General features: G+C 36.6%; 2 protein-coding genes across 7 annotated transcripts in view; both read right to left on the reverse strand.

The window, feature by feature from the left end:
* Window positions 1-3,748, reverse strand: part of LOC124161102 (maternal protein pumilio-like) — a 1,117,691-nt gene extending 1,113,943 nt beyond the window's left edge. For both annotated transcript variants that reach the window (XM_046537301.1, XM_046537300.1), the window contains exons 1-2: window positions 3,463-3,748; window positions 2,855-2,958 (exon numbers count right to left, since the gene is read on the reverse strand). In XM_046537301.1, coding sequence (XP_046393257.1) covers window positions 2,855-2,947 — 93 coding nt within the window. In that variant the 5' untranslated portion in view covers window positions 2,948-2,958; window positions 3,463-3,748. The remainder of the gene's footprint in view (window positions 1-2,854; window positions 2,959-3,462) is intronic.
* Window positions 3,749-3,843: 95 nt separating this feature from the next.
* LOC124161105 (transcription factor E2F3-like) overlaps window positions 3,844-18,540 on the reverse strand; it is a 29,775-nt gene continuing 15,078 nt past the window's right edge. For all 5 annotated transcript variants that reach the window (XM_046537308.1, XM_046537310.1, XM_046537309.1 and 2 more), the window contains 3 exons: window positions 17,907-18,055; window positions 16,574-16,883; window positions 3,844-6,938 (listed from right to left, as the gene is read on the reverse strand). In XM_046537308.1, coding sequence (XP_046393264.1) covers window positions 6,754-6,938; window positions 16,574-16,883; window positions 17,907-18,055 — 644 coding nt within the window. In that variant the 3' untranslated portion in view covers window positions 3,844-6,753. The remainder of the gene's footprint in view (window positions 6,939-16,573; window positions 16,884-17,906; window positions 18,056-18,540) is intronic.

An 18,540-nucleotide genomic window follows, 5' to 3' on the forward strand; every position in this document is an offset into this window, starting at 1 on the left:
CTCCTTCATGATGCACAAAGGTTAAGAAAACACTTAGCTGTTTCACAAAATAAAATATATTGCGACCGGTTTCGATACAGCGTACCATCATCTGATGATGATACGCTGTATCGAAACCGGTCGCAATATATTTTATTTTGTGAAACAGCTAAGTGTTTTCTTAACCTTTGTGCATCATGAAAAAAATACACTCGTTTCCTTATCAACCCACTACATATTCTAACTTATAACAAAAACCTAAGGAAAAATCATGGTAGTGTGGCCAATAGCAAGCAAGAGAGGTTTTTGGTAGCAAACAAATTTTTTCATCCCTAATGAGCTTCGATAAGTTGAAATTGATAGATCATGTGATATTGGCGTGCAACATTCAAGTGCTTAACTCTTTGTACTCCCTGTTGTCACAACGAGCCTCTAAGAATGATATGTAACAAGAAGCTAAATCATTTTCAACCACAGCTTTTACTGGGAAATGTATTTGATCCATAATAAAGCTTAAAGTGAAACAAGAGGACAGTAGTGGCAGTGATAAGTATACAAGTAGAACAGAAGAATAATCTTTCATATCAGCAACAGAACTCCTACTCCATTAAAACTCATTCTAATCCATCCAACATGCTACTTCTACATCCAAACACCCTTACAGAGTGGGGGCAGGAACCAAACTTTGACAACAAATACATGAATTGTAGCTAAAATTATTATTGTCAGATTATCAAGAAGTCTTATAAGACGATAGCATTTGTTTATCTGATTTTTGTTCTCACGCCTTGCTTAGATAATGTACAATTCACACGACTAATTCAGGCACAAAATATGTGAGCCATTTAAATAAAGAAAATTAAATTATTCACCAATAACAATGCACCCATGAATTGGAAGGGCACTTGGTTATTGCTTCCTAGGTGAAGCCATCATATGGACCCAAAGCAGACCCATCAAAGTACAAGAAGGTCCTAGGAAAGGAACTGGACCCTTTCCCCTTATTGTTCATTTTCTGAGGCTTACTTAAGGTCAGTGGCGCTGACTCCATGGGGCCTGAGGGGCCCCGAGCCCCCTTAAAAATTCGTTATGGGTGTGAGGAAAAAGTGTGTCAGGCTTGTCGATTTTCCCCGGAGTGTCCAGATATCGAGATTCGAGTTATCAGGGTTCTAATGTTGATCATATGACTCTTCTAAAATGCTTAAAAAACTTAAAACTCACGACTTATAAAATTTCCCGGGGCAAGATCCCCAGTTTGGGGATCTTGTAGAAAGAAGGTGCACCGATCAAATGAATATATTGCTGCATATCATTATGTATAATGAATTGAAATTTCTCAGAAAACTGAATACTTAGCAAATTGGAAATAGAAATCATTACATGCAACACACTCAAATCTGATGGTAATGGACATCACCCTGATCTTACTATGGGAGCTGTGTCGCTGCCAAATTTTATGATCTGGATCTTCTGACAACCCTGTTACAATGACTACTTCAAATTACTACTACAAATTTTTGCTGTAGCATTTGAGTGTAAGGGAGGAGTTTTTAAGTATACCGGCACTAGCCTCGGTGATAACTTTTTACGGGAGTCACCCACAAAGCACAATCGTGCGAAAGATCCACAGAGAAAAAATCATTCACCTTGACCGGGATTCGAACCCGGATCTCCCAATTTCCGGTCGAGTGCTTTAGCCAGTTAAGCTACCGAGGCGTCATTCTTCCCTGTGGATATTTGCGGACACTGCCGGACAAGGTGTTGCTAGACTGCGGGGCATATGATGCCACTAGCAGTCCAAGTCGTGCGCACAGTGCCACAGCCGGAGAGCAGGCCCGGACATAGAACACATAGAGGTGTTCGCTCTTGACTAGTTTTAAAGTATACCGGGACTAGCCACGGTGATAACTTTTTACGGGAGTCACCCGCAATGCACAATCGTGCGAAAGGATTGATTAGGGAGGATATCGGGTGATTCATGAAGAAAATTTTCTGATACCCGTACAGAAATATACTACCAATTAACATCAACATGGTACCAATACACTAACTGTACCTTAATATGACAAAATTCTGAGGCATATAATTGATGGGGTGTTAATTGACAGGCATTAGATAGAGAAAAGGTTTTGGTTCACTTGTCATTGCCATTAAGTATATCATTAGAAGCTAAGCAGCTATTAAAGTACCTACCTAACACATTAGGAACAGTAAAATATAAAAATATTTGCACACACTGTTTCTGAGGGGGTAAGTGCATTGACTGATATCAAAATAATTATTGACTCATTCAGCTATATGAATTCACCACCACCCTTTAATGAGTATTAGTAGCCATACATTTCAAATCTGAGGGCAATATAATGATGACCCCGACATTAAAGCAATGCGCTAAAAAAATACTTCAAGACAAATGGCTACAAGATACACTATTCAAATTCTTGAAACTAAGGAAATGACAGAACAATTCAAGGGAAAAAAGCATACCTGGGAAAAAAAACATCTTTTCACCAAGAAGGCAACATTTAAGTATGGGCATCATTTATGCCCATCAATCTATTGCAGTGGGTATAAAGATCAATTCCAACATTAAAGCTAGTTTAATCATGCCAGCATTGTAGTGTTGCGATACATCATGAAACACCAGAAACTGACGATTTGCAGAGAATGAGGCACTAGGCTCTGAACTATGTGGTTCCCAATTTCTGACACTTGACAGTTCAATGACCACACTTGTCAAAAATATAATCGTCACACAAAATGAGAATTTAATGAACTGAATATCATTTAAGGGGACTAACAATCATGATTCTCAACAGCTGACAACAGTTCAAAATTATAGTATATTAACTCAGATAGGACATCTTTCCCTTACCTGATGCCTAATTATTTGAGGAGCTGTCACAAGTCCATTGCTGTGGCTCAACATACCGCTTGCTTCTCTCGATAATTCTCCTAACCACTTCATTTATTAAATATCTGCGAATAAAATGCGATATCAATTTAAATAAGTTCTATGATGGCAAATTCGAATAACAAACCAATTCAATGATCACCTGTCTCGAGAGACAATGCTCCACTGAGATCTTCAAATAAATACAATAGATTGACATGACATTTATGTTGATTACATGTATCAAGGAAGATGATCGTCATTGAGTACACCATAACACATTTCACTCGATAAATAGCGTTAGTCAATTTCGGCGCCACAAATGACAGCGCACAGTAATGTTTACATCGTCCTTCGCTCGCATTACGTAATTGAACCAACCTGTAGCTCAAAAATGACAACTGACGAGAATGGGAAATTACTGCATACGCAATGCAAGCAAGCTAATAAAATTTCTTACGAACTAATTTTAATTTGCGAAAACCCTATGTACAACATCATCACCTTGACAATGGCGCGCAGAGGTCGATGTAGTTTGTCTAATACAGGAATATATAAAGCGACAAGGAATTAAATACATCAGTACTCACCGAATAACCCTTTCTCATGAAGAATATTGGATACTGCAACGGATGTCACTATCAAATTTCTTCTTATAATGCGAATAAATCAACTCCCCGCAATCGGAACGAATCTACAACACACATTATAACGAAAGCCCCACTAATCAATCGAAGGCCCAAAGCAACAATTCGTCAACGGATACTTATACACAAGGTGAAACTATATACATCAAACTATAAGCGACATTAACGCCTACATAAGGAGGATGACAACGGATACAATATTGTTACTGTTTACTATTCACACATGCGACATATTAGCCCCCACAGATCGCCGGGTAATCAATTCCAAACAACTGCCGGACGTAGAGCGCCGCCGTGGGAAATTCAAAAATAAAAGACAATACGCTTCTTCAAACTTTTTATAGTATGAAACGCTGTCAATACATAAATAATAAATACAATGTATTGAATTCTTCCACAGTTTTCATATACTTTAGGCCTACAAACTAAAGTACAGGCAATCACACATCTCACCCATCCTGTAAGTGCTGAAGGTGGTGTACAAATGGGCTATGGTGTTGAAATCAGTTGTGAACAGAATAATAACCACACCACGCATATTTTTGGAACTTACTGAAATTAAAATATATATATTGCTTGAAATGTGATGAAATTTTGTGATTGGTAGTTGGGTCAACAATTTAAGAATGATATGTGAGCCTCTGATGTATCACTGCTACATGATATGAATCACACTAAGTCAGGCTATTCATAGACAATATCACATATACAATATGCATATGCTTACATAACTTCAATACAAAACTGCGTGGAGTTACAATTCTTTCCAGCACATTCACTTTCAAAACAGACATAATCAAGAAATATAATAGGAAAATGAAACTTCACTTAACTTCAGTGGAAACAATGCATCATCTACAAAATCAAGAAGTATGTGTCTCATGATATTCAGTGTAGAAAATGTTTCTTAAAAAAAGAAAAAATGTGTCTGTTAATGCATTATACACCCAGCCAATGAACTGACAATTAGCATGACTCAACAATCTTGTAGACAGCGCCAGTGTGGGGTACAGCCAAATACCCATTCATATAATACATTGTAAGCACACCCATAAAGGAATTCCTTAACGTAAAACTCCGGTTTAAAACAAGTACTGTACAAATAATTTTAAAACTGACAAAAATCATTGATAAGAACTCAAATCAATGATATTCATATTAATACATGCAATGAAATTTACAAGATAGTAACAAATTTACTTCATAAATGGAATGGCAAGGTTTTAAACCAAATGAACTTTACATTCTACCCTCACCAAATCAATCTACAACCATATATCTAAAATGTGCCAAGCCCCACTGCATCTCGTTACATTCATTTGCTGATTTAAAACTTGCATGCATCACTTTAACATGGAGCTGTATTAAAATCACATTTTCTTTTCAATGTTTGAACCTGAGGCACCAAGCTAAAAAAAAAAAGTGGCATCACAAAACCAATCGGTCTTCAACAGCACAACACCATTAAAAAATATATGAAACGTACAGTTCTCTGCTACCACTTATGGCATTCTTGTTTGAGGTACATGTTAAACAATTATGGAAGCTTGGCTTAAGTTTCTTCCATGGCACCAGTGTATTTGTTGTGTGGTATTTTAAAATTAGCAGTTTTAAAATCCCTTTAACTAAAGAGAAATTTATATTTATGACTAATAAAAATAAGATAACGGTGTGAATTGGATTAATTGATCCTAAAACCACAATGGTTACAATGGTCAAACATTTAAGGTCATTTACCATAAGAAAACTAGTTCGACAGTTAGAAATGAAAAGTGTAAATACAATATTTCACAAATAAGACAAGCAAAAAAATGACACTAAAATGCATTTAACAAAATTAAATGGTAAATAAACCACAAGATAATATAGGGGACAAGCATGCAAGACAATCGTCAAACACTTTAGAAAAATCTCTCAAAATCACAAGAGCAATCAATCACATTAAACACACACTCACACATTCATTCACATTAAACATAACATCCAAATTAATTTCTCAGTCGTTATTGCATATGTACATTTGCCACATTAAAACGGTGATGGAAAAAAGAGTAGCATAGAAAATCTAGCCACCAAGAAACCGCTTAGGCACCTATGGCTACTTGACTTTGTCAGTGAGTGGAGGGCTCATGGGATACTACGGTTATCTCACCATCATAATGGGGTAGTAAAACATCATGGCCCCAGGTACAAAGAAAAACTGAGTCTCTTCCACTGACTCTTCCTCCATGCTTAAATTATCACTTATCATGTTCAAACTACAGTGTACCGTCTCTATCGTTGTAAAACATCACCATTCCAAAAACGAATAATTCAGGACTTCTTGAAAATGATATTCAGGCACTGTGCAACTTCCCAATTGGTTTCATAAAATCCCAGCCTAGAATGCAACATCTTTAATAAGGGGAAGAATAGCTAAAATGATACAGTCAACTCTGGATTATCTGGTTCTCAATCCATCCATCCATTTTGCAGCTTATTTTGCAGGGTTATTTTATCCCTGGTGCAATTAAAATTTTGAACAATATTTTAAAGGCAACAATATCAGAACCCTTTTAAAGATCCATATATCTAAAATAAGAAATCCTTAATATACCAACAAGAAACCTCTGATGAAAATTAGTAGATATATTTAATTTTCTCAATGCCTGTCCTCAGTTGAATGAATATCTACTACATAACAAATTTAAATATTGATATCATGACCATTATACATCATATATTCTGGATTTACCATGTTCTTCCATTATTTGCACGTAGCCGCATATCAATAAGCACAAACAATCAAGAGTTGACTGCTGGTTCAAGTATTTCCATTTGAAAGCAATTAAATCCACGTGTTGAGTAACAAAAAATCCTGAAAAAGTATAATTTTTCCATGAAAATAGAAAGCCCTCTGAAAAACTACTTTCATTAGATCTAGTTTTGCAAAATACACATTGGCAGAAAGAGATGATGATCCAATCGTCACACAGGATCATAAAAATGATTATACGTAAGCTTTGTGACCAAACACACTAAAATGGCTGTCATCCCATAGAAAAATATTCTGCTGCCTAGGAGCAGGCTTAATTGGACCAGAGATTTGCAAGGGCCTGGATGTGGCCACTAACTCAACAGCTGAATCAGCAGCTCTCGGGAGATTCCTTTTCCCCACCCCTTTACTTCACTGGATTTGAGTGCTGGCCAAACCAGATCCTTCACAGTCACCATATTCGTGCAACACAACCTCTCTCACAAGAAATCAAATAATTCTGAGAGGCCTTCAGCATGGTCTAAGCTGAAGCTATAATCCGACTCCGAGAGAGGAGGCTCCAATGCCAGGAAAGGTTCTGAGGGTGAGAGCACTGAAGATGCAGCTGATGAAATTCCAACGCCCGATGAATTGGAGCCAGGCGAGAAACTAACTGGATCCAAGTCTTCATATCCACAAAGGAGCATGAAAAAAAAAGAATGAAAAACTTTAAAATTAAGGAGAAACAATATATATTCCACTGGCAAGTTAATCGAATAAATAAAATTAAGTATAAAAATGGCATAGTTGGGTAGGGGAAATCAAGACAGTCAGTAGAATAACTCCTAACAGTTGATTCAGACTGGTTAATAATGTCGTCTAACTTTCTTCGTTTGGCCAATTTCATTATGATGACTCCTCTCAATAAGTAGATGAAACGAAAATTTTCAAACACTAGTCTGATAACATAACCAATCAAAATCTACCATTTGGATTGAAAACAGATAGGAATTATTCTGATCAGGGTCAAGCACCCCCTCCCTTTCAAGGGCACTTCAAAAAGGCCAGTTAGTTGCACCGTAACGGTTGGATTGACAACAAGGCCTCGCCAGGTAGCTCACACCACGCACATCACCATTGATGAGATCCCTTTCATTTTTAGATTTAAAAAAGTAAACACTGTAGTGAAAGCAATAACTAAATGCATAGATATTGCAGTTGTTCTCAATTCAACAACGATAGAGTAATTAAGGAAACAATAAAGTTCTCGTTAAGTCGATTTATATAATGATTAGATAATTGATAAGTTTCCAAAATTAAGTCTCCAATTTATGGAATACAAATACCCTATAACCAATATGTGCAGCACTATAGAAGACTACAGATACAATGACTAAGTTTCAAAGTAAAGTTATTCTAAGTTAAATAAAAGTAAACTTAATCTAGACAGATTGCTAAATGGCATTGACAGAGGGAATCAATAGGGTGATTATACAAAAAAAAAAAACTTTTCACAAAAATTAAAATCCCAGCACTTGGCAACATCATGCACATGTAGAATTCACCAATGAGTGATGGCCTGCAACATACAGTGGAGCCTCGTTAAAGCGAATACGGGCTATTGCGAGATCCCTGCCATTCAAGAGGCACCATCATTTGACCCTATGATTAGCATGTATAATTTTTTTTTTCTGTGTTGGCACTCGCCATAGCGAGAGTTTATATCGCCGGAAAACCTTCATCAAGAGTCTCTATTTCTAACAGATTGCCAAAAATTACAGGGAAAGTTAACATTGAGCAACTAGTCTAAAATCCATGCAGTAAACTGTAGCTCAATAAATAAGTAGTTCATTTTGTTGAAAATATTTGGCATTAACATTCACAAATGCTCGTCGATCTTTTGTTCCTCGGGTGGCAGAAAGCAGTATACCCACACGTCAGTGAGTTGTGTGAATAAAGAGCATTTGAAAGAATACGCCATGGCCAAAAAATACAAAACACGTCTAAGCAAGAAAATGAAAATAATAGAAGAGAGTAATAAAAGAGTGGCGTAATTAATTCACCTATTTACCTTCCTACTCGCTCTTCACAATTGAAAAAAAAATGCACCAGAGGAATGCAGATCATGAAGAGTTAAAGGAAGCTTTGTTCAGGTAGTTTTGCCCACTTCAATCTGCGGGAATTACTGAGTAAAGGGCTATGCTTAAGGCGAACACAGAGTATTCCACGGATAAATTGAGAATCGAGAACTTAGAGAGTTCAGAAGGTTGGTTATACTAATTCAAAGCACGGAAGCGTTATCTCTCTTCATAATTGCTGGTGATGCCTGTGGTGTAAACCTGAAGTTGAGGGAGAAAGGACTCCGATCCTATCCGAATATCTTAATAAGTATTCCGTGCGTGATATAATGTAGGCGAAATAGAACTCTCTTACGACCTACTACTCGACAAAACCCTTGCAGTACGAGGATTTCTTGCAAGGATGCTAGAGGCAGGTGTGACACGCTTTAGCGATGGCATATGTGAAGAGCTGATGCTGCACTTTTAGTTTATTTAATTAAAAATATTCTGCACCCCCATTTCATGTTTTGCAGTCATTATAGAGCATTTCATATCAACAAATTCATACTCGTAAGTTTTGCTGACCTCAGGATCCATCAATTGAATACCCCTTCCGTTTCTTTGTCGCATATATTACACAAGTGTGCTATATTAGTCGCAGTTTCTCACAGCTTGCTTTTGTTTTACTCAAGTGATGGCACCATTATATCTGCGTTAAATTTTTTGTGAAATAATATCACGTAAATATCTGTACTTACATTAACAATTTTAATTCAAATCGTTTTTATTGCAGTGCCGTGGAACACTAGATTTCAATTCAGTCTCGAGCATAACACTGAAAAAGGAACTTTTATTTGAAACAACGGAAATTTTAATCACTTCTTTATGCATGCTTTGCAAACTTTTTACCGTAGATAATGAAGACATTAAATTATATGATTGAAAAAGTCTTCCGAGGCAGGATCGTTACACAACCTTCCACCGTTTTCGTCTGCAGGAAGAAATGCGATACGTTTTTTCACATAACTTCCACGTGATGTACAGGAACATTAACAATACACCAAAAGAGGCATTAAATAACCGCAATACAGTTTTATCAGTAATCGTTTGAATTTTCAGTGGGAAATACCAAAATAATAGAATGATCACATGAATCCACTATATAGTACATAGAAAAATGGCTTCATGGGCGGTGCACTGGTATAATGATTGTAAAAGCAATGCTTTGCATGATTTTTATTCAGAATGGCACTTATAAATTGTTAGAACAGTTGTTATAAGGAAAGGAAATTAAGTGCTGCAAAAAACATCGCCTTTTGTCTGGGTTTATGCTTATGTTTATCGGGTAGAAATTTCTGTCACCGCACCAATCCTGCTAATGTATTAGTGTACATAATATGTATAATGGCTATTATTTGCTCCACCTCCGGTAACAACAATATGCTATGGCGAGAGTTTATTTGAGCACCGTGGGATCTCGTTTTATTGAGGTTGCACTGTATATGATTACCTAGAAGCATAAATGTATAACTATTTGATACCACAAACTGTCTTATTGGTCATGGCAGAGTAAAACACTGTCAAGAGCAACCCATCATGTTCAAATTGAATATATATTGCCTCTCAAATCAACATGATTAACATACCTTACAAATCCAATATCAAAAATCACCCCAATAAAACTTTTCTCATGCTTCATATTCAGCTGACTTAAAAATGGCAAATGAGAGATAAAGCACATCAAGTTGCAATTGCTTGTTAGGCACAGCAATGAAAGTTATAATAGCATTTTCACAAGCTTGTTATTCGACACCATGAAAATATCAAGCAAAATGCAACACAAAAACATGTTAGACTTACCAATCAAACCAAAACACTAATGTTACCTCTGAGCAATCGTCACCACCTTCCCCATGTTTAGAAAGGGAACCAGAAACATTTTTGCACAGGCCAATTAAAGCAGAAGCAAGGTCCCAGCTCATACTAGGCTGAATCCCATGGTGCTACGCCTCTAACAAACCACGTCAGTCACACACAAGATCCAGCCAAGCATAAGGTAGAGGGTGCAAGGAGAATTGCAGTGGCCAGGGTCACAGCATAGCATCAGCAAAGCATTACAAAAATCTAATCCTCTCTACTTTTCATTATAATAATGGTACTAGTATTCCAGCCCATTATCGACATGCAAAAACCTTGAAAGCCCAAGCATTAGGCGAAACCTATTTCACACGCAAACGGCACACACACTAAAACCACCTGTGACCTACTATTTAGAAGAACAAATTATTTCACTTAACTACATATACACGCTTTCCATAAAGATAAATTGGATTGAATCTTGGTTGGGTCTTTGGCGACTCAAGACTTGATGAAACCGAAATTCTCTTGGGCCTTACCAAGTGGTAAGATTGGTGTCAAGTTTTGCAACCTTCGCTGGCTGCTGCTTCTAAGAGAATCGTGCTACTGTGGGTAACTCTATGTCATCTTCAAGCATTTAGATTGGGTGCAGTAGAAGGGAGGGGTTGAGGAGATTCATCATACATGGATGCCCATTGTAACGAACCCTAAGAAGAAGCAACCAGCACAGGGTGTGAAGCGTCAAGCAAACCTTATCATGCTACGAGTCCAAAAAGAAATTACATAATTTTAATGAAATGGACAAGTCCACACCCCAATTACATTAGCATATGGGGACAAAATATCGATGTGAGATGAAAGTAACTGTGTAAACAATATATAATTTGGGCACAAAATAGTATAAGACTAAAGGAAAAAAAAACTTTTTGAATTTCATAGCAGAATAGTATAGGTATTGATACAGTTCATAATTCATTTGCATATAATTGAAATATTGAGAACAATTGTTGCAGAAAAATGCTCAAAACATCACTATTTGAGATCCTCTCAGATTTGTTTGGCATTAAAATATTTGGGAGATCTGTTGAACAAAAAGGTACCCAGCAAAATAAATAACAAGGAAAAATTGTAAATCCCAAGCTTAACCATAGATTTCAGTGCTCATTCATCGATTTTCCATCTTATCTTCATCAGACAGGACATTAGTGGAATAGTATAATCTAAGGCCTAAAATTTTAGGCAGGGAAAAAAAAGTCCGCCAGGACATGAAGATGAGAAAACTAGTAGGAGTGGACAACTTCCTATCTGAATTGCTAAGGAATTAGGGAAAGTTGAAAGAAAATCATTTTTCTGTGTGTGTTTCATTAGCACCCACATGGCAGGAGGAGAGGTCTTGGCTAAAAGACTTTGTGAAGACTTCCTTTTTCACTCAGCAAAAAATAAGTGCGATCAAAAGAGTAGACTACAGAACTGTTTGTCTAATATCAAACGTGGCAAGAGTGAAAATAAAAATGACATACTACTACATGAATGAGGACAAAAGTGAATAACTATTAGAGATTAATGAAGATTAGTTTGGATTCAGGAAGGAAAATTCAACCCCATATATAATTCTGGCCAAGAGACCATTCGAGATAAAAGTCAGGAAAAAAAAGGAAGAGTTTGTTTGCTCCGAAGACACTGAAAAAGTATTTGGCAGAGGGGCCAGATTATGTCTATAGCCGTTCTTAAGGAAATAGAGGTGATAGGTGCATAATTTCTAATCTGTACAGGACTCAAATTGCACAAGTGTGGGTAGCTGACACTTAATTAGGATGGGCAAGCACTACCACAGGAGAGAGACTAGGCTGCCGACCATCACCAAAGGTAAATGCATGTAACTTGGAAACTGAGGGGATAGTAAGGGAAGCTTTGGAAGGACTCGAGGCAGAGTTGTTGATGTTTGAATCAGTAAACCTGGCTCGTAAATTATTGATTGACCAGTCAGCTAAACTTTTGCAGTGACTAATAAATGCACGAGATAAACAGTGATTTGAAAATGGCATTAAGTTTGATCATAACATAAGAATACCTAATATATGACCTTATGTAAAGCATCACAAGTAAGGAATTAAAGGCTTAACATAAAATTAGTTGGGCACATTTGAACAGGAGGAACAGTTTAGGCTTAGGCAATTTGGCCGGAATATCAGAGTTAAATAGAAACATCAGTATAGATATCAGGGTGAGGCTAGCATTAGTAAATGATGCATTTATGATTAGGAAAGAACTAGTGACCACATGGCTAGGAAAGGGAGTACAGAAAAGGCCAGTGAGAAGTATAATCTTGAGAGTGGTAATCCTCTCGTTACAGTAGATACCGAGGAATGAGCACCTGAAAGGATTGGAGACATTTCACAGGTATGGATGGAAGAGAATGGAGACACTGAGATGGATAGAGAGAAAGATAAGTGATGCCAGGAAAAATGGAAGGTAAGGAGAGAGAAAAACTTTTAGAGGAAACAGAGGGTTTCAAAAAGATATATGCTGGTCCGCAATTAATTTCTATTGAATTAGGGTGGAAACCACACCTATTTTTAAGGTTGTCATAAGGGAAGGATGAAAGCACATGTTTGGACATCTAATTGAATATTCTGCTGTGCTATTTTCAATTGGCAAACTAATAGACTTATAAAAAAATTGAAACTTCTCACCCTTCAGACCAGCTCCACACACATTAAGTCGATAAAAAGGAGATTAAGCAAATTGGATGTTCTATTTCCAGTAATATTAGTGGGAGCAGAAGAGTAATTTGTTAATTGATATCACTTCATTAAGTAGGGATGGATGGCTATAATGCATTCAAAAATACAGATTCCAAAAAATGAAACCACAGACGTCTTACGAAGCACAAGAATGGAGAGACTCCTTCTGATGATTAATCAAAACATATCACAATCTAAGAAGAAAATAATTACACCAACCCCTTTAAGCAACAGTCTTGATTATTGAACCACTATCTTCCATTCCATGATTAAAGTTAACCTTTTAAGGAATGGTTATCCCAACAAGTCTGTCCAAAATTAAGAAAAAAAATCTGTCCTTTCTCGGCTATTCTTGTTACTGAAGGACTTAATATTGCTCCAAAACAAAAAAATGTAACTTATTTAAAGCACAGCAGATGTTTTCTAAAGCACTGCATAGAACATGTGACTGTACGCAGTAACATGCACAGTAGCAAAGCTATATGCGACAAGGATGAAAATCGCCATGAAAAAATCATTTGACTTCGCCATGTATCAAACCCGAATCTTCAGTTTGCCAGTTAGGTATCCTACCAGTTACACCTTCAAGCCATTTTCTTCCAAGGTAATTCCCCGACTGGATTAACTGAACAAGGCATTGACGACAAGTCAACACATTGGCACAGGAGATGGAGGTTGTGCTTATTAAGATACTGTCAGAGAGAGAGAATAAATCCCTCTGTATGGTCATGAATGTTTTCTAAAGCACTGCATAGAACAAGCAACTTGGTGCACAGTACTGAAGTTATATGCACCAAGGATGAAATTTTCCATGGGAAAATCATTTGGCTTAGCCAGGATTCGAATGTGGCATTTACCAGATAAGCAATCGGGAGATCCAGGTTCGAATCCCAGCCAAGCCAAACGATTTTTTCATGGTGAATTTCATCCTTGATGTATATAACTTATTTGATAAAAGTTTTGATGAGAGTAATAAGAACTTTTCATATTTTTGAAAACCATGAGTAATCCTTAAGGTTCACAGATTCTACAGAATTCATTCAGTTAGGACTTATTTCGTAAAATTTTAAACGAAGGAGGTGAATTCCATACAAGAATTCTATACTTTCACAGTACTGTACCCTTCGTTTTCTCAAACCAGTGAACTTTGCAGAGAAATGATCAAAGAACTGATGCATTATAACTTGCACTAAAGCAAGTCCCATCAAAAATTACTTACTAGGAGATTAGTTAGATGCAATGAAATATATTGCCCCAAGCAGAAATACCATTGCAATAAGCGAAGTCCCTTCACAACCACTAAGCTATGAGACTAATAATAACATTACATATTTCTCATATGCATACAATATAACAGAAGCTAATTGAAGCACAGGTACCAAATGCTGCCTTCCACAATGTTATTTTCAAGTTGATGTAAACATGCAAAAAGATAATTAGTCCTGTTTCAGAGCTATAAGAGAGAATGTACAACTTTTACCTCAATCAAACAAAAATATACAAAAACATGCCTTTACTCTTCACACCTAATTCTTCCTACCATGATCACACTAAACACATTCACTGCATCTATATTTACATCTTTCTTGTCTTAAACTGCAGGTGACATGATTCAAACTGGGGTAATTAAGGTTCTTAAGGAACTATCTATCACTGAGTGATCCTGTGAAGTATTATCAGCTGCAGTGAAGGAGTAATTGGCATCAAAATCATTCCAAAAAATTTACCATTACCAGGATAGAGTATGACGGCCACTTTCTTTTAGGCTTACTTCAAGGCTTTGTGCAGTATTTAAAATTTCTAGCTGATTCAGTAACTAAATGATGCCAGGAATTAACAAAGCACTGATTAAACTTTGAGGATGATGAAACTTTCATCTTCACCTCCAAAATATTTAATATGTACATTTTCTGCAGCTCAAAATCTGCATAACCACCAAGTACAAAGCATTTATCGCTGAAGTAGGAAATTGAGGCCCATTGGTACTTGTTTAGATGAAGTACCAAGTACAAAATACTTGGAAACAATTTATATCCCATTGTTGAAGTTGTTATTCCCCTTGGTGATGAATTAAGTAATAGAATTAGTGATAATTACTGAAAACTACTATGAAGAGTGTCACAATATATCTGCTAGAATCTGCCTTCCACGAACAATAATGCTACCAACATTAACATCTGAACCACCAAAGACTGAGAGGTATGTAGTGGAATTTACATAATACAAAAATTATGCTGCAATATAATTTTTCTGCTCTTAACCATGTTACTCTCAGCAAGCCTTTTCACTAAAATTGGCTCTTGTGCAGTTTGTTTCAATTCCTTTTCTGGTGCCTAAATTCAGCTGGTTTTCTTGATTTTTTTGGGTGACAAGGTTTTGAGTTTTGTTTTCATTTGCTTGCGTAGTCATGGAGGCATGCCGATGGGGATAACCTTCTTAACCCCCAACGATGAATACTGAAATCACTGTAAATTCATACTCCATATCAATTGTAGTTACTCTTCTTAAGATTAAATTAAGATCTCGTCTGTATTAAAGGCTGGCGCATCAGCGAGGCAGGTGTTCTCGGTGATTATTTTGTATAGCCACTTTCGAAGGTTTGTACCCATCGCTCACTGAGTCAAGAATCTGTTAACAGGATTAGTCACCAGTAGCCAATCGGAGTGACTCTACCATGAGTAATTGGGCTCGGGGAAACTCTGTGGTGCACAGAAACTCTGCGAGCACTATATTTCAGACAACGTAGATAATCACTAAAAGAAAATCCATTAATATCACCCATTCTGTTCCACTATTACGAGAAGAAAAGTGAAATAACTAACTCCAAAAAACATATCAAATGCATAATCCATGGCAAGAGGGAATACCTAAATATTAGGATACATAGTTAGAAATGTTAGCAAAACCTAACTTAAGACCTTTAAACCAAGAAGACAATATTCATGAACTTGCCTCCAAGCTAAGTCAATCATGCTAATGATTCCATGCCCTATTCATGCACATAGAGAAGCATACAAAAATTCATGTGAGACCTGGGAGTTAATACCTTCATACGACTCAACAATTATCAATAAAAAAATACTCTTTCCACCATAGCCAACGAGACAGGCCAACAAGAAAATAATCACACAAATTAAAAAAATGAAACTATTTGGAAGTCATTACAGCAAGACAACAACAATGGGCACACACTATCGAAAACCTTCGGCACCATGCAATATAATCATGTTAATAGATACATTAAATGCACTAGTTTAAGTGGTAATGAATACATAATTAGATACCTAATTCCCTAAGGTAGCATTAGACCTTACCTTAAACTGGAAGCACATTAAAAAACCGTTGAAATACAGCTTGATGTGGTCAGCTGAGAGGAAAGTTGCACTTGGAAGCCTGGGTAGTTAGAACTCAGTCTGTGATGTGAATAGTTAAACACTAGTAAATACACAAGTCACAGGCTGAGTCCCCACACCTAGGTACCAGTCCGATACAAAATTTTCAGCTTGTAAGCCCCAGAATGAACTCTCCAGAACACCACGATCAGCACGTGAAGACAACAGAGCTACCACTTCATTTAAAAAATTCCATTCCCTATAAGGTGTAACTGCTTTCATATAGGAATAACTGTTTAATAATTGTCAATTTACTACGAAAATCACCTGTTTGATGCTGGTCTTCAGTCTGAAGCTGAAACTTTCCTCCTCCCATCGGTCCATAGTCATCACACTCGGAGATGAGAATGTTAGTAAGCGAAAATGTATCACTTTTGTTATCAGCATCATTATCTGTACATTGGCCACTTCCAATAAGCTCCTGTATCACCTCACCATGGCTCTCTTCTTGAGATCCCATACTACTAACACCAGAACTACTGTTGGCTCCACCAAGAGATGAGCTAGTAACCTCATCATGAGGACAGAGGAACACTTCAATCTCTCCCTTGTTGGTCTTCATATGAATTTGAAGACCCTGTAAAAATATCCAGGAAATAACAATGAATTCTATGCATGGAAAAAGGATATAAATACAACAGTAAGTTAAAACTGCATAAATTATAGGAATACCAAAAATCTCCAAATTTACTCTCCCTTTTATGCCAAAAACCTAGAGGAGAAAATCGTGCGAAAGATCCACAGAGAAAAAATCATTCGCCTTGACCGGGATCCACAAAGGGTTTTACATTTAAGCAGAAGTGACTAAATAGGCAACATTACACATCAATGTATAAATGAAAGTGAAGCAGACGTAATCCACTGCTAATCTACAGCTTTCAGAGGCTAATTAAGATACTTTTTATGTACATTGGAACCGAAGGGTCTGGATCCCCTTCAACCCCCGAAATGTAGAAACACAATCACTTTGATTCATAAAAGAAAACAAAGTATTGAAAATTCATGAAAAAAATGTTAGAAGTATCCATGATAAAAACACGCAAGTGTAAAACTAAAAGCAGAATAAAATCATCCATTGACTGTTCAACACAACAGATTTAACATGCAACCTGGGTAACTTAATAACAGTAAGATATGAACTGAACGAGTCATAAAATGATACACCAATATAAGCCCTGAAAAGGATGCATTTCTAGTTTAAGAAAGTCTTTTTGTCAATGCTCTTTTTAAGTTTCGCAACAGCCTACAATGTTTCCAGGATTACAAAAACAGACAAATTTGAGCTCAAATTAATCGAAACTCATACTTAACTATAAAATGGAAAAAAATCATTCTTTCCAAATGACTTGATTAAAAAATTATTCATATGGAATTAGTTTTACAAGAGATATCATGAGTCTTAAGACACCACATTAGCTTGAAAAAAAACCTGTTCAAAAAGATCCATTTAAAATAAGTTAAGTGTTATTGTTAAGTTTATTTTTTTTCCTTTAAGTTACTTAAAGGAAGAAAATAAAAATAATAACTTTAACATCATCCAGAGATTCAGCAGAAGACAGATTTGCAAACACTATACACTAAGCCTAATTAATGCACTTACATTTGATGGAGGTTGGACATCTAGCCTGGCTCCAGGAGGTGCCTTTACCACCATCACAGTTTGATTTCTATACCCTGAAATGCTCCTGAGATCCTGGTATGTAATATAAGCATGCTTCCTGTCCTCACTCAGTAACATTAGATCCCTCTCTGTGGAAAGAGTAAGGTAATGAGACTATAGCTTACAGAAATGAAATGCATAATGTAACTCATACAGCCTGCGAAGCAATGAGTTTTATATTTTTGCGATGGTTGATGCTTAAATGAAAAACATTCCAAGAGTCAATTTGGGCTATTTATCCTAGTTCCCTATTCTTTAACTTCAGCTATATACCAATGAAGGTCATCACAATTTGTTGAGGCACTTACTGCTGAGCATGAGCTTACCACGTTACAAAGAAGGTACTTTTTGGAATGAAAGACAAAGCATTTATTTAGACAGGACAGAAGGATACCACAAGCAGGCATAATTACAATTTACACAGAAACAGATGAAATTAGACCATAGCATTATAAGAAAATGCAGAAGGCTGCCACTTCCTTGATTGAGTTTTTAGAAAGAAGTTCTGAAGAAGTGACCCATACGATGCTCCAAAGCAATAGGAATTTCAGTCCTGCACAGAGATGGTAAATCA

The sequence above is a fragment of the Ischnura elegans genome, chromosome 6 (genome assembly GCF_921293095.1).
Source record: "Ischnura elegans chromosome 6, ioIscEleg1.1, whole genome shotgun sequence".
Taxonomy (NCBI): domain Eukaryota; kingdom Metazoa; phylum Arthropoda; class Insecta; order Odonata; family Coenagrionidae; genus Ischnura; species Ischnura elegans.